Below are 16,265 nucleotides of genomic sequence, written 5' to 3' on the forward strand. Positions count from 1 at the left end.
ATTATAACTGAGACAGTGAAAAAGATTTGACATAACTGACTCCATCTTGCTTCTAACCTCCAAGCTGTCCTTGTTGATTTCTGGGCAAATCTGGGAGGAACTTAGTTTATAGTTTAGCTTTGAAACAAAGGTGATAACAGTTCCTTCCCAAAATAAACCTTACTGCCTGCAGACTAGACTGTCTAAAGCCACAAGATTAGCAGTTATGGTAATCCTACTAAATTCAAAATGTAGCTATTTTTATTAAATTAATATCAATGTCTTATTTATTAAATATTACACAGCAAAGATCATTCTGCCTTGAGCTGTGTTTATAGTTTTGTAACCCCTATGCCAAATTTTGACACCTTATAGTATTTAGCAGGGATAAGTATGAAATAGCTTAATTAATAAATGCAAACAAAAATGTATGCTGGCAATTCTTAAGACATTTTCTAATATTATTATACTTTACAGTAATCTTAAAGCTAGTTTATTTATTAAAGATTTCAGTTAAGTTGCATAAACTTGAAAAAGCATTTGACCAGTCTTTTCTTTTTCCAACATAAAGTATTTGATTAAAGTGCTTTTATTTTCTTAAGCCAATTAATTAGAGCTTTTTAAAGTGGTACTGAAACATTGTGTACACAACACATAAATACATAGACATATTAGGCATGCTGATAGAAGTACATCTCATAGATTCAGCTTTGCAAGTAGCAGGATACATTCTTGGCTGAGTGAAGCAAAAGCTGATATGTCAAGTCTTCCTACACCTGAGTGAGGGGTTGTGGATCAGTTTATTTAGAAATAAATGGCCCTTCAAAAACCACTGCTGGTTGTCAATTGAGCTAGGTAAAAATATGTTAATGCTCCTGCAGCATTAAAGAAAAGTTAAACTGTGCTTTGAATACTCCATTTAAGAAGGCAGAGAGATATCAAAATTTTAGAAGGGCTTTACTCACAAACCTGTTAAAAGATAAGTTTCATTTTCTTACAAATTGCTTGTTTGGAATGTTTTATTTTATTTCTGTATTAAATTTTTTTCTCACTTTTTTTCATCTCAAGTTAAATTATACTTTTTATTTGCATGAACATAGACATATTATGTCCCAAATACTAGGATAGATCTGATAAAATGAGTGCTCACTTTTTGGTCAACTGAATATATACTTTAATTTACTTGAAATTTTCAGTTTTTGGTGTTACCATTGCTCAGTAGGTCTGGAGCCCAATGGAGATAAAGCTACACTATTGTATAGTGATTACAGCTCAAGAACTATTCCAAGCCCAGAGGTGAGATTGTTAGGAATGTTGGCCACATAGCTGGCACATGCTGTGCCCATTTCTCATGAGGATACTATGTCATGTATTCAACTACATCAGTTAATATAGCATTTTGTTGAATTAAGTATGAAAATGTTTCATTTTCAAACCAATAGTGTATATAATTCTAATGTGTACTTTTTTTAGTGGAGTAAAAGAGCTAAGAGTTTGATATATTCAGATGCAAACAAAAATGATAAGTTACAAATGTATTTTATCAAATATTCAGGTTCAATCCCACTAAGAGCCTTGAGATGAACATCTACTAGGAATGAAAAGGCAACACAAATATGCCTTTACTTTGTGAGGCAAACATTATTTTCCTTAATTATGAAACTGATATGTATCTTTAAAGCTGATGTTGAAAAATTGTCAAAATAAAAAAACTGACTTATAAGGTCATTATTTATAATTATCTCTCTTCCAAAGGTATTATATATGATCTATTTTAAAATTAAATTAGGGTCAACTTGCATTAATATGGTTTTATAAACATATTATGTTCAAAGTCCATTGAAAAGACTGTAATGTCCTCATTTATAAAGCTAAAAAACGATAAGGAAAACTGGACAGATAACTTGAATGCTTAGAAAAATAATTGGTGTGTAAACTATGTCCAGAAAACACAACTGACACTTTTGAAAGCTTCAGTAATCCTTGGTAGACTGCAGTCCTTTAAGCATTAGGAGGAATTGCAAATAGTTTATCCTTGTAACACTTTGATTCCCATGTTTGAGGCTTGAGCTATTGGTGTTTCCCTTCAGTTTCAGTCTGAAGTTCATTTGCTTTCTTTCTCCCTTTGAAAGAAACCATGGCAGTGTCCACTCCAAGGTACTCACCAAGGGCCATCAACATTTTTGTAGATATTATTCTAGAAGAAAAGCAGAGGAAAAAATTATGATCCTTTGAGAGGAGTCAAATAAACTACTTTGCAAAGAGTAACTGCAAATTATACAAAGTTCAAAGTGTCACTTAATGGGAGGACGGAAGAGAAAAGTGCTGTGTCACTCCCAAGTACCATCACTATCCTCAAGGCCAATGGCTCTCGACCCTGGCTGCACCTTGGAATCACTAGAGCCTTGAAAAGCCCCATTGCTCAGGCCGCAATTTAGCCCTGTATCACACCCCTGAGTTCTGTGGAAAGAGTACATATATCCTTATTTACTAGGCTAACAAAAGGTAGCAAAAACTAGAAAAAAACCGGGCCATTTAAGCAGAATCTCTGGAGGGCAGGGCCCAGGAATCTGTAGTTTTAAATGTTCCCTGGGTGATTACAATGTGCACCCAAGATGAAGAATCATTATTTTAGTTCCTTGAGGCTAGAGGCTGTATCTTCAGCTCAGTTATGCTCAATTCAACTCGATGTGGCAAGTATTTATGGCATGCTAATTACACATTAGGTATTGTCCTAGGCTGCGGCAAGGGGCAGGAAACAATTCAGACAATATTTTCTATTCTTAGGGATCATGCAAGGTAGCAAGTAACCACAGGTGTGATGAGTGTGCCAAAAACTAGGGACAGATGTGATGGAATGTACAATGTGGGACTTTGACTTAGCTAAGCAATCAGGTCAGCTAAGGATAAATAGGAAATACGTTGAATAGATATAAATAGTAAAGAAAGTACTGTATTTATCAGTAACATAATTTTGTAATAGTGAATCTCTGCTTGTGCTTTCTACTCTGCTACTACTTACAGCAAAGGAGTAGTATTTCTTGAGGGTAAGACCTTAAGCTCTGTAATCAAATTGGAAACTTCAGTTTGAAACTTAGTTGCAGCACATATTATTAGTTGTTTAACCCTGCAAAAATTACTGTCTTTAAACCTCAGGTTTCCTAAATTGATAAAACTCACACAAAGCTATCAGCACAGTAGCTAGCATGTAGTAGTCACCCCATAAATGCTAAATGTGGAACTGGGTGGAATCCATTAACAAATACCTGGAACTCATAGCATGGACCTTGCATGAAGTTGCCAGAGCTATTTCGCAAAATAAAATGAAGAAATTGTAAAATGCCCTTAATATTTTTCTGGCAACATACTTGTGGTTTTTTGTCCCTTGTTTTCAAAGTAGAGCTCTACACTAATCAAACTAAATAGTTGACCAAAACCAAAAACATAAAAAACAAACAAAAAACCCCAAATAATTTGTTACTTGTTTGTGTTGAAACAAAAAATGTGTGTTTTGCAAGACCTAAATAATTGTTAAATTTAATCAGTGTCTGAAGCAACCAAGACACAGCAATAATCCGGTAAGTTGTTTTTGCACTATTAAGGTTCTTCCTCTTACCATTAAATAAATATATAAAGTAGCTTCATATGCAAAAGAGGTAGCAGTGATTGGACAATTTGTTCACAATAACCAGAATGATAGTGAGGTCATTATTAACTTACTGTTTAAGAATCAATATGATATATACAAATTTGGGCATCATTAAATAAACTTGTTCCTCTAAAATAGCATTTACAATTTTTTTGGCCACATACTCCTGCTCCAGTATTGGTAACAGAAACGGATACCTGGAATAACAATAACAAATAGTGATATTATCAGACTGGTATCTTTTTGTTGTTATCATAGGGCATTGATTATGAAATTTCAGATATGGAACTATAACATACAGCTGTAAACAGTCAAACAAAGGCCAGGCGCAGTGGCTCACACCTGTAATCCCAGCACTTTCGGAGGCCGAGGTGGCTGGATCACCTGAGGTCAGGAGTTCTAGACCAGTCTGGCCAACATGGAGAAACGGCATCTCCACTAAAAGTACAAAAATTAGCCGGGTGTGATGGTGGGCGCCTGTAATCCTAGCTACTCCGGAGGCTGAGGCAGGAGAATCTCTTGAACCCGGGAGGCAGAGTTTGCAGTGAGCCGAAATTGTGCCCCTGCACTCCAGCCTGGGCAACAGGGTGAGACTCCATCTAAAAATAATAATAATGAATAATAATAATAATAAAACAAACAAACAAAATCTAGTCAAACAAAATGCAAATCTTAGGAATTGCCTTGTGTTTTCTCTTATGATCAGTAATAGGACTAATGCCAATATATTTAATTTCCTGCAGTAAACTTCCTGCTTTTGTTGATTTTCTGCTGTGTGATGGTCTAAACATATGAAAGTGATTGCTTTTAGATTTTTTTTTTTTTTTTTTTTTTTGAGAGGAGTCTCACTCTGTCACCCAGGCTGGAGTGCAGTGGCACAATCTCAGCTCACTGCAATCTCCGCCTCCCGGGTTCACGCCATTCTCCTGCCTCAGCCTCTTGAGTAGCTGGGACTACAGGCGCCCGCCACCACACCCGGCTAATTTTTTTAAAAATTTTTTTTTAATTTTTAGTAGAGACAGGGTTTCACCGTATTATCCAGGGTGGTCTTGATCTCCTGACCTCGTCATCCGCCTGCCTCAGCCTCCCAAAGCACTGGGATTAGCTTTTAGATTTTTCGCTTCTTTCTTCCCTCTCTGTTCCTCCCAAATATCCCATAGTTGTATCCTATTAAGAAGCAAAATTACAGCTAGGCGCAGCCCAATTGCTAATACCGGCACTTGGGAGTGTGAGGCTGAGGCGGATGGATCACCTGAGGTCAGGAGTTCAGACCAGCCTGGCCAACATGGTGAAACCCCATCTCTACGAAAAATACAAAAATTAACTGGGTGTGGTGGCCCATGTGGCCCATGCCTTTAATCCCAGCTACTTGGGAGGCTGAGGCAGGAGAATCACTTGAACCCAGGAGGTGGAGGTTGCAGTGAGCAGAGATTGCCTCACTGCACTCCAGCCTGGGTGACAGAGCAAGACTTCATCTCAAAAAAAAAAAAAAAAAAAAAAAAAAAGAAGCAATATAGCAAATATTATCTTACCAAAAAAAAAAAAAAAAAAGATCTCTTGAACATGTGTGATGTATCAGTTTAAGTAGGTCAGTTACAACATTAAGCAGAAATAGATGTTTGTAAAATCAATAGTTGAAATGGATCAGAATGTAAATAAATATCACATAAGTTATTACTTTGACATTTTATACTTTTAAATTATTCTGCTTAATTAGTTGAACCACACTCCCCTCAAAAATTCTGTTTATCTCAGCTGATTTTGGGAATCTGATCAATTTTCCACAATTGAATGTTGACAGTCTTTGTATTTTATTCTCCTAAAAGTTTTCCAGAACTATAGCCTAAAGGGCTCTAATGCTTATTTAAAAATAGAATCTACAGATCATTGTTTAATTCTCTACCATTTTAGGATTGTGTATCTTTCTTTTTCTGGAGACTTCTTTTTTTACGTTTGTTTATCCAAGGACAACAATTTTATAAAAGTTATCACTTAACGTCACTGACTTCTCTGGCTACCATGCCCCCTTATCCTGGCTGGTCATCTTTCTGTGATCTTAACACTTTAGCTTTTAATAAGACTTAGTCACATATTAACAATTCTTACTAATATTGCTTTAATAATAATGTTAGAAACAAACTAAATAGCTTAAAAACACATGTAGAGTATACTTACATTAGCTATAACTACATATGTGTATATACATAGGTTTATTATCAATGCTGCCGACATAAAACATGTATAGTACGTGATTTACTACTACTAATAAAATATACATTACTTTTTGTTATAAGCTCCATATAATCAATCACTTTTCACAGAATGCTTTCGTTAATTTTTGTTGAATTCTTGCATCACATATATTCTATCACATAAATATGACACACTTTGGTTAACCATTCATCAGTTGATGGATATTTGGATTGTTTTTACCTTTTAGCTGTTATGAATAATGCTGCATAAACATTTGTGTACAAGTTTTTTGTGGGGACATGTGTTTTCATTTCTCTTGGACATATACCTAGGAGTGGAATTGCTAGGCCATGTGTTAATTCTATGTTTAACATTTTGAGGAACTGTCAAAGTATTTTCCAAAACAGTTGCACCAATTTACAGTAGCACCAGCAATGTGCAAGGGTTCCAATTTGTCCATATCCTCACAACACTGTTATTGTCTGTCTTTTTTATTGTGCCTTCCAAGTTAATGTGAAGTTATTCATTGTTTTTAAATAACAGCTTTATTGAGAAATAATTCATATACCATAAAATTCACTCTCTTAAAGCATAAAATGTAGTGATTTTTAGTATATTCAGGAAATTGTTCATCACTATCTAATTCTAGAATATTTTCATCACTCCCCCAAAAAACTTCGTTCACATTAGCAGTCATTTTCTCCTTGTCCTTTCCTTCAGTCCCTGGCAATCAATAGTCTACTTTCTGTCTTTGTAGATTTGCCTCTTCTGGATATTTCATATAAATGGAATCATACAGTATGTGGTTTTTTGTGTCTGGCTTCTTCTACTTAAAATAACGTTATCAAGGTACATTTATGTGGTAGCATGTATCAAATTTCATTGCTTTTTATGGTTGAATAATATTTAGTTGTATCAATATACCACATTTTGTTTATTCATTCATTCATCACTTGATGAACATTTGGGTTGTTTTCACAATTTGGATGTTGCTGCTATGAACATTTGTATAAAATATTTCATTTTCATTTCTCTTAGGTATATGGCTAGGAGTTCAAATATGGTAACTTATTGTTTGCCTTTTTGAAGAACTGTCAAACTGTTTTCCAATGTGGCTGGACCATTTCATAATTCCATCAGCAATGTATGAGGATTCCAGTTTCTCCACATTCTCATCAACACTTGTTATTATCTGTCTATTTGAGTTTAGCCATCTTAGGGTGTTTGAAGTACTTTTTCATTGTGCTTTTGATTTGCATTTCCCTGATGATTGATGATGGTGAATATCATTTTATGTACACATTGACCACCGACCACTTACATCTTTTTTTTTTTTTTTTTTTTTTTTAATGGATTCTCACTCTAGCCCAGACTGGAGTGCAGTGGTACAATCTCGGCTCATTGCAACCTCCTCCTCCCAGGTTCAAGTGATTCTCATGCCCCAGCCTCCTGAGTAGCTGGGATTACAGGCATGCACCACCACACCTGGCTGACTTTTTAATTTTTAGTACAAATGGGGTTTCACTATGTTGGCCAGGCTAGTCTCGAACTCCTGACCTCAGGTGATCCACCCACCTAAGCTTCCCAAAGTGGGATTAGAGGCCACTGCACCTGGCCATCTTTTTTTGAAGAAATATCTGTTCAGATCTTTTGCCATTCTTAAAAGTTGGGCTTTTAAAAATTGTTGAGTCATTAAGAATTATTTATATATTCTGGACACAAGTCCCTTATTAGCTCTAAGATTTGCAAAAATCTTTTCTCATTCTTTGAGTTGTATTTTTACTTTATCGATGTCCTTTGAGGCACAAGAGTACTTAATTTTGATGAATCCAGTTTATTTATCTTCTGTTGTTGCTTGTATTTTGATGTCATAGCTAACAAACCATTGCTTAATTCCAGGCCATGGAAATTCACGTCATTTTTCTTTAAGAGTTTTATGATTTTATCTATTACTCCTAGCTTTTTGATTTATTTTGAGTTAATTTTTGTATATGATGTAGGGGTTGAGGTTCAACTTCATTATTTTGCATATGGCTATCAAGTTGTCCCAGCACTATTTGTTAAAAAGAGTATTATTTCTCCACTGAATTGTCTTGACACCCTTGTTGAAAAGCAGTTGAGCAAAAATGTAAGAGCCTATTTCTGGACTCTTTGTTCTATTCTATTGATCTATACATGTCTATCCTTAAGAAAGTTTGACACTGTCTTGATTAGTATAGTTTTATAGTAAGTTTTGAAATAGGGAAGTGTGATTCCATCCAATTTTCTTATTCTTTTTCAAGATGGCTTTGGCTTTCTGAGTACCTTGCATTTCCACATAAATTTTAGAATCCACTTTTCAATGCATGCAAGAAAGACAGCTAGAATTTTGATAGGAATCGCATTCAATCTGTAGATCAGTTTGGGGAGTATTGTGTTTTAACAATATTAAGTCTTCCAATCCGTGAACATGGGATTTATTGTTATTTAAGTCTTCTTTAATCTCTGTTGAAGATGTTTTGTAATTTTCATAGGATAAGTTTTGTGCTTTTTTCGTTAAATTATTCCTAAGTATTTTATTATTTTTGATGCTATTGTTAAATTGACTTGTTTTACTAATTTCATTTTTAGATTATTCATTTCAGATGTATGGAAATACAAATGAGTTTAGTGCATTGATTTTGAATATTGATCCTTTGCTGAATTCATTTTGTAGATATAATTATGTGTGTGTGTGTGTGTGTGTATGTGCATATGTATTCTTCAGGATTTTCTATATACAAGATCATGTCATCTGAGAATAAAGATAGTTTTGCTCCTTTTTTCCAATCCGAATATCTTTTGTTTTATATTTTGTCTAAATGTTCTATTGAACAGTAGTTAAATCAGAGTGGTGAATTTGGATAGCCTTGTCTTGTTCTTGATCTTGGGGGGAAAGCATCCAATCTTTCAGCATTAAACATCATGTTAGCTGTGGCTTTTTCATAGATGCCGCTTATCAAGTCATGGAAGTTCCCTTTTATTTCTACTTTCTTAGTGTTTTTATCTTGAAAGCGTGCTAGATTTTATCTAATGCTTTTTCTGTGTGTTTTGACATGATCATGCAGCTTTTGTTCTTTGTTCTACTGATATGATATACTGTATTAAATTCTCTTTAAATATTAACCCAATCTTACATTCCCAGGATAAATCCTATTTAATCATGATGTATTAATGTGATAGGTTGCTGGATTCAATTTGCTGGTATTTTATTGAGGATTTTTGTGTTTATGTTCATAACAGGTATTGATCTTTGGTTTTATTTTCTTGTGATGTCTCTGTGTAGTTTTAGTATCAAGGTCGTCCTGCCCTCATAGAGTGAGTTGGGAAGTGGTCAGTCCTCTTGTATTTTTTTGGAGGTTTTTGAAATATTGGTAGCTATTTTTCTTAAAAAGTTTTATAGAATTTCCCATGAAGCACTCTGGATCTGGGATTTTTCTTGTGGGATTTTTTTTTTAGATTACTAATTTAATATCTTTAAGTCTATTCAGATGTTTTTTCCTTCGTGAGTCAGTTTTGTTAGCTTGTGTCTCCCTAGAAATTATTCCATTTCATCTACGTTATCTAGTTTCTTGGTACATAATTTTTCGTAGTATTTCCTTATGGTCCTTTTCCTTTCTGCAATGTTACCAGTAGTGGGGTCCTCGTTTTTATTCCTGATTTTAGTAGTTTGAGACTTCTCTGTTTTTTCTTTCTTTGTCAGTCTAACTAAAGTGTTGTTAATTTTGTTGATCATTAAGGTTGTTGGTTTCATTGATTTTTCTCTAGTTTTCCACTCTCTATTTCATTTATTTCTGCTACAATTATTACTTATGCTTGATTTGAATTTAGTGTGCTCTTTTTTATAGCTTCTTAAGGTGGCAGATTAGTTTGTTTATTTAAGATGTTTTATATTTTAAAATAAAATTTCCCCTAAGCACTGCTTTAGTCATACTATGTAAGTTCTATGTCACATTTCCACGTATTTGTAAATTTCTCAAATTTTCTTCTGTTTTTCATTTCTAATTTCATTTCGTCTGGAGAACATACTTTGTATGATTTCATTCCTTTGAAATTTATTGATGGTTGTTTTATGGCTCAGCATATAGTCTATCCCAGAGAATGTGTTATGTGTGCTTGAGATGAATGTGCATTCTGCTGTTGTTTGGTGGAGAATTCTATAGATGTCTATTAAGCATACTTAGTTTATAATTCTCTATGCCCTTTGATCACAGGAGCATCCTTTAATAATTTTCTTCTGAGATGGAGTTTCGTTCTGTTGCTCAGGCTGGTGTATAGTGGCACAATCACTGTTCATTACACCCTGGACCTCCAGGGCTGAAGCCATTCTCTCACTTCAGCCTCCTGAGTAGCTGGGACTACAGGCATGCAGCACCACGCCTAATAAATATGTATTAGAGACAAAGTCTTACCATGTTGCCCAGGCTGGTCTCAACTCCTGGGGTCAAGCAATCCGCTTGCCTCAGTCTCCCAATGTGTTGGGATTGCAGGCATGAGCCATTGTGCCTAGCCGATAATTTTTAAAATTACGTTTTTTTTTTTTTTCCTGGGGCATATAATATGCATCTTTACCTGTCAGAACCAATTTCAGATTTATACTCTCTTAATTCCAGTGAGATATAGGAACTTTACTCCTATATAGCTGTAATGCCTCTCCCACTTTTGTGCTATTGTTGCTATACATGTCTATATGTGTTATAAACACATTATTGTAGTTATTACTTTGTAAGTTTTATGTTTTAAAGAAGCTGAGAGAATGAAGGAGAACAAGTATATATTTATGGATTTTGTCATATCAACCTCCCTCATTTCTGGTTCTCTTCATCTCTTCCTGTGGATTTGAGTTACCATCTGGTGTCATTTATGTACTACAGTATAATTTTGTCCCCACTTATGTCCTTTGTACTGTTATTGTAAAAAATATTACATTTCTATATGTGGTAGGCCAAATAAAACTATTATGTGCATTTTATTTATACAATTGTATTTATAATCAATGAAGAGAAGAAAGGAAAAGAAATAGGCATTTGAACTGTCTTTTAAAAATTACCTACTTTGTCATCTTTACTGTCACTTTATTTCATGTGGATTCAGATTACTCTCAGGAGTCACTTGTTTTTATTCTGAAGAATTTCCATTAATATTTCTTGTGAGGCGGTATGCTAAGCAATAAATTCTCTGTTTCGGTTTGCCTTCCTTTTGCTTTCATTTTTGAAAGAGACTTTTGCTGGATACAGGATTCTTGGTGCATAATTTTCCCCCCAGTACTTTGAATATGTTATCGCACTGCCTCTTAGCTTTCATTATTTCTGTTGAGGTGTCAGCCATTAATCACGTTTGGGTTCCTTTGTATATGATGGGACTTTTTTTTTTTTCCTTTTGCTAGTTTCAAGATATAGGTTTGTTTGCATCTTTTAACATTTTGACTGTGATATGTCTGGATGTGGAACCCTTTGTGTCTACCCTACTTGGAGTTCACTGAGTTTCTTAAATATGTAAATTAATGTTTTTTATCAACTTTAGGAAGTTTTTAGCCCTTGCTTCTTTGAATATTTTTTCTGCTCCTTTCTCTGTATATTCTTTTTTTTTTTTCTTTGATAGAGTCTTGCTCTCTTGCCCGGGCTGGAGCGTAGTGGCCTGATCTTGGCTCACTGCAACCTCCACCTCCCAGGTTCAAGTGATTCTCCTGCTTCAGCCTCCTAAGTAGCTGGGACTATAGGTGCATGCCACCATGCCAAGCTAATTTTTTTTTTTTTTTGATATTTTTAGTAGAGATGGGATTTCACCATATTTGCAAGGCTGGTCTCAAACCCCTGAGCTCAAGTGAGCCTTAGCCTCCCAAAGTGCTGGGATTACAGGAGCGAGCCACCACGCCCAGCATCTCTGTATATTCTTTTAATGTTACTCTCTTCACATATGTATTTATTTGTTTAACAGTGTCCCAGATTTCTCTGAAGCTATTTTTTTCTTCATTTTATTTTCTCTCTTTTCTTCTGATTACATAAGCTGTATCTGTATGTCTTCAAGTTTACTCATTCTTTTTTCAGCCAACTCAAATCTACTCTTGAACTGCTCTTGTGAATCTATCTTTTCAGTTATTTTTCTTTTCTGCTTCTAAATTTACATTTTTTTCTGTTTACTATCTATTTATTGAAATTTGTTGAGACATTGTCCATCATATCTTTTTCACTTCTAATTTACATTTGTTTTTCTTTATACTTTCAATCTGTTGAAATTTGATGAGACATTGTCATAATACCTTTTTTCATTTTTCAAACAAGAATTCTTTTAGATCTTTGAATATATGTATAATAGCTTTCTAAAGTTTCTTTCCTGAGTCCAACATCTGAGCTCCCTTAAAAGCAATTTCTGTTACCTATGTTTTTGCTTCTATGTTGGTCATACCTTCCTGTTTCTTTGAATAGCTCATAATTTTTTGTTAAAAAGTAGACATTACAGATAATATATTTTGGGAACTCTGGATAATACTCTCCCATAGGGCTTTTTGTTATGGTTGTTGGCTTGTTTATTTATTTAGTGACTTTGGCTGTACTAGTTCAGTGAAGTCTATCTCCCTCTTCTACAGTCAATGTGTAGTTTTGGTGTCATTCCTCAGAGGATACAATCTTGGGCATGCACACTATCTTCCTGATTGTCAGAGATGACTGTGGTTTTAGCCAGACAATCTTTTACTGCCTCTTTTGCTCGTCTCTTAGTCAAGCTTTGGCTGGTCTGCTTCTACTATCACACCCGCCTCTTAACCTCCACAATTTGCTAGCTGGTTGTCCTGTTCTTTTTGTATTCTGGTTCATGGTCTTACCCAATTGAAGTCAGACCCTATGGCAGAAGCAGAGAGATACCAGTCTTTGAGGAAGACCTTGACATTCACCTGGCACCTGGTTACTCTGTGCTATGGAGCAGGAGATAAGGGTAATATAAAACTTACTCTTCCATGGCTACTTTACCCAAATTGTCTTTATCAATCAGGATGTAAGGGTTGGAGGTAGAGATGACAGGAACCATTCTGCCAACCAGCTGTTGCCACTACCCTGTATGGATCTTCCACAGCCTAGAGCCTGGGATAATGGGATCTGCTAATACTCATTGCCTGGGAAATCTACCTAAAACAAGTATCCTGCCTTAGGAATCTGGGGAAGATGGAACTTGCTACTTGACTGCTGAGCTTAGTGGAGCCGTTCTGTCACAACAAGGAGCTGTTCTGTGAAGAAGAACTGCCTTCTTCACCAACAGTCCCTTTCTGGATCTTCCCTTCATAAGATGATCAAGCACTGTCTGGCTGAGGTTATTCACACAATATAGGCCTTCTCCTGCATGGAGCTGTTAAAAATGGGATTTGCCAATGTTCCAATGGCTGTCAAACCACCCAGAATAGCAGTTTCACCCCCAGGAAGAGTGAAAGAACTGTCACTTTGTTGTCAAGTCTGCTGAAACCATTATCCCAAAAGGCAAGAGGGATTGTCCCAAGCCCCAGAGCTGTGGTCTTTTAGTGTTCTTACTGAATTTCCATAGAGTTTATTCAACAAATGCTTCTCGATTTTTTGCATCCCCTTTGATCAATCTCCAGAGATTTTATTTATTTATTTTTTGAGAATCTTGCTCTGTCACTCAGGCTGGAGTGCAGTAGTGTGATCTTGGATCACTGCAACCTCCACCTCCTGGATTAAAGCGATACTCATGCCTCAGCCCCCCGAATAGCTGGGATTACAGACGTGCGCCACTCCCATACCTGGCTAATTTTTGTATTTTTAGTAGAGACAGGGTTTCACCATGTTGGCTAGGCTGGTCTCTAACTCCTGACCTCAGGTTATCTGCCCACCTTGGCCTCCCAAAGTGCTGGGATTACAGGCATGAACGACTGCGCCCGGCAAATCTCCAGAAATTTTGAATGATTGTCTTTGCTAATTTTGACCAGCTTAATAGATGTCTCTTTGGGGAGAGCTTTCCCCTATACATTCTGTTAACTCTTGACCACTTGTTTTGGAACTTTCTATTTAATTTTAAAGCTTCACTAGACTCTAAATAGTTTGATTGCCTCTAAGCCAGGCTTTCTGTTGGCTGTCTCCATGTCCCACAAATACAGCTGATGCATGTCATTTGGATTGTGTCAGTCTCTTTTTTAATTATTGTAATAACTATGCTTGTCCTCATATCCAGTTTATACTTTCCAATATACTCACTGACTGGCTCTCTATGTAAAAGTTCTCATATTATATTTGCATCCTAGTTTGAACTGTTCTAGATAAATTTAACCTTCATAGCAAAATGTCACTCTGCAATACTTCCCCCTATATATTAATCAATTTTACAAAATATTTTATTTCTGAGGTTATTTATACCTTTGTATTCTCTTTAGGAAAAAATTATCTTCTCAATACTACAATGCTAAATATTTTCAAAGTTCTCAATATTAATTTCTCTGTTACATTTTAATATACTGATTAGTACTTTAGGTTTAAAGTTTTACTAAATCATAAACCTCACAACTATATTATTGTCTTTAAATTGAATAAATTTATAAATATCATACATATTGAAATTTTCTTTTACTAAATTAGTCATTCTCATTGTTTCTTTTGTTTTACTCTCCATATTTCAAAACTTCAAAATCATCAGACGATGACATACAGTGGAAGATTATTATAAGAGCAAAGATTACTTTAGGAGTTAACTTACTTGCTTGTACAGCCTTCAAACATTCCAGTGTTGATGAAGTGTGGGCACACGATGGTGGTTTTAACTTCAGTTTTCTTTACCATAGTTAATTCCAAAAAGAGAGATTCAGCAAAGCCAAAGGCTGCAAATTTACTTGCAGAATAATCTGAAACAAAGCGAGGAACTATTAGTAATAGAGCTTGACAATTGGAATTATCTTAAAATTTGAATTAACTCTTACATTTAAAAATTGAATCTCCCTGGGTACAGTGGCTCACGCCTGTAATCCCAGCACTATGGGAGGCCGAGGCAGGCGGATCACAAGGTCAGGAGATCGAGACCATCCTGGCTAACACGGTGAAACCCCATCTCTACTAAAAATACAAAAAATTAGCCGAGCGTGGTGGCGGGCGCCTGTAGTCCCAGCTACTCGGGAGGCTGAGGCAGGAGAATGGCATGAACCCCGGAGGTGGAGCTTGCAGTGAGCCGAGATCATGCCACAGTACTCCAGCCTGGGTGACAGAGCCAAACTCCCTCTCAAAAAAAAAAAAAAAAAAAAAAAAAAAAAAAAAAAAAAAGGAATCTCCTTCCCCTTTCTCTGGCTTGTCCTTGGGGACAAAGCATTCTGTCAGAGTCAATTTATGTGGCCAAACACTCCACTCCTACATCTCCACACTCCACTCTTACATCTCCACACTCTATATCCAACAAAAAATGGAAATCATATCAGTGTTTCCTAACCCAAGAAGACCAAAGCCAATAGGCATATTCCGGTTTTTTGTTTGTTTGTTTTTTGTTTTTTTAAGAGAATATATGTCCTTCTGGAAATAGAAGAGAATGCTGGCATTATAAATAGAGTCACCTATTTCAGAGATTTCCCCGTGGTGCAGGAAGAGCTTCTATCTATCTTGGAAGAGTCCTAATTTCTGAGTTCTGTGACACGTGGTGAAACAAAGTACTCACCTGATAGTCCATTAATACCAAATACTCCTGCTACACTTGAAATACAAACCAGGTGACCATGGTTAGCTTTAATCATGGCAGGAAGGAAGGCCTTACAAGTCTGGAAGGTATAAATGCATTTTGTCAATATTTCATTCATTACTATATTTGCTTCATAAGTATTTGATGAATTGACTAATTTAACACATACTTATTTAACACCATAATGTGTTAAATTCTGTGGCAGTAGAAAAGTAAGTACCATATAGTCATTGTTTTCAATGAGATTAGAGGTTATTATGTACTAATCTATATTATTTGATTTCTTTTTCTTTTGAGGTAAACTGTACTAATTGAATCAAATGAACATTTTATATTTGTGGTTGGCTAAAAGTCTTAAAACCTAGTTTTCTGGTAAGCTGAACTTTTCCGTGTAGTTTTTAGCAATTCATATTAAAATTTAATTGCATTTACCTTCCTGGCTTTACCCTAAACAAGATTTGCCCTTGCCCTGATGGTTTGGCAGAATGGGAAGAATTGTTTAAGGAAAAGTGAATTTCAGTGCAAGCTAAACACACCCAGGTAAGTAAAGCACTACCACATCTTAGATCTATTCTTATTTCAGCACTCCTTTTCTCATTCACTGTGTAAATCCACGTTTCTAATATCATTATCTTGTTGGTTGTGTTATTCTACTGGTTTTCTCATCAATGATTTCAACCTAACCTTTACAATGCTCATAATCTGTTTCTATGAGATTGCAATGTTAACATTGTCAGAATTTGGTATTTATAGTTTTAGAGAGTGCCAA

At 35.5% G+C, this 16,265-nt stretch overlaps 1 protein-coding gene across 1 annotated transcript in view; it reads right to left on the reverse strand.

The window, feature by feature from the left end:
• Positions 1-476: 476 nt before the first annotated feature.
• LOC104661772 (short-chain dehydrogenase/reductase family 16C member 6) overlaps positions 477-16,265 on the reverse strand; it is a 28,757-nt gene continuing 12,968 nt past the window's right edge. Inside the window, exons 4-7 of the mRNA XM_030937976.1 lie at positions 15,476-15,575; positions 14,534-14,678; positions 3,700-3,825; positions 477-2,176 (exon numbers count right to left, since the gene is read on the reverse strand). Of these exons, the coding sequence (XP_030793836.1) occupies positions 2,050-2,176; positions 3,700-3,825; positions 14,534-14,678; positions 15,476-15,575 (498 nt within the window). The 3' untranslated portion in view covers positions 477-2,049. The remainder of the gene's footprint in view (positions 2,177-3,699; positions 3,826-14,533; positions 14,679-15,475; positions 15,576-16,265) is intronic.

The sequence above is a fragment of the Rhinopithecus roxellana genome, chromosome 9 (genome assembly GCF_007565055.1).
Source record: "Rhinopithecus roxellana isolate Shanxi Qingling chromosome 9, ASM756505v1, whole genome shotgun sequence".
NCBI classification, from domain to species: Eukaryota; Metazoa; Chordata; class Mammalia; order Primates; family Cercopithecidae; genus Rhinopithecus; species Rhinopithecus roxellana.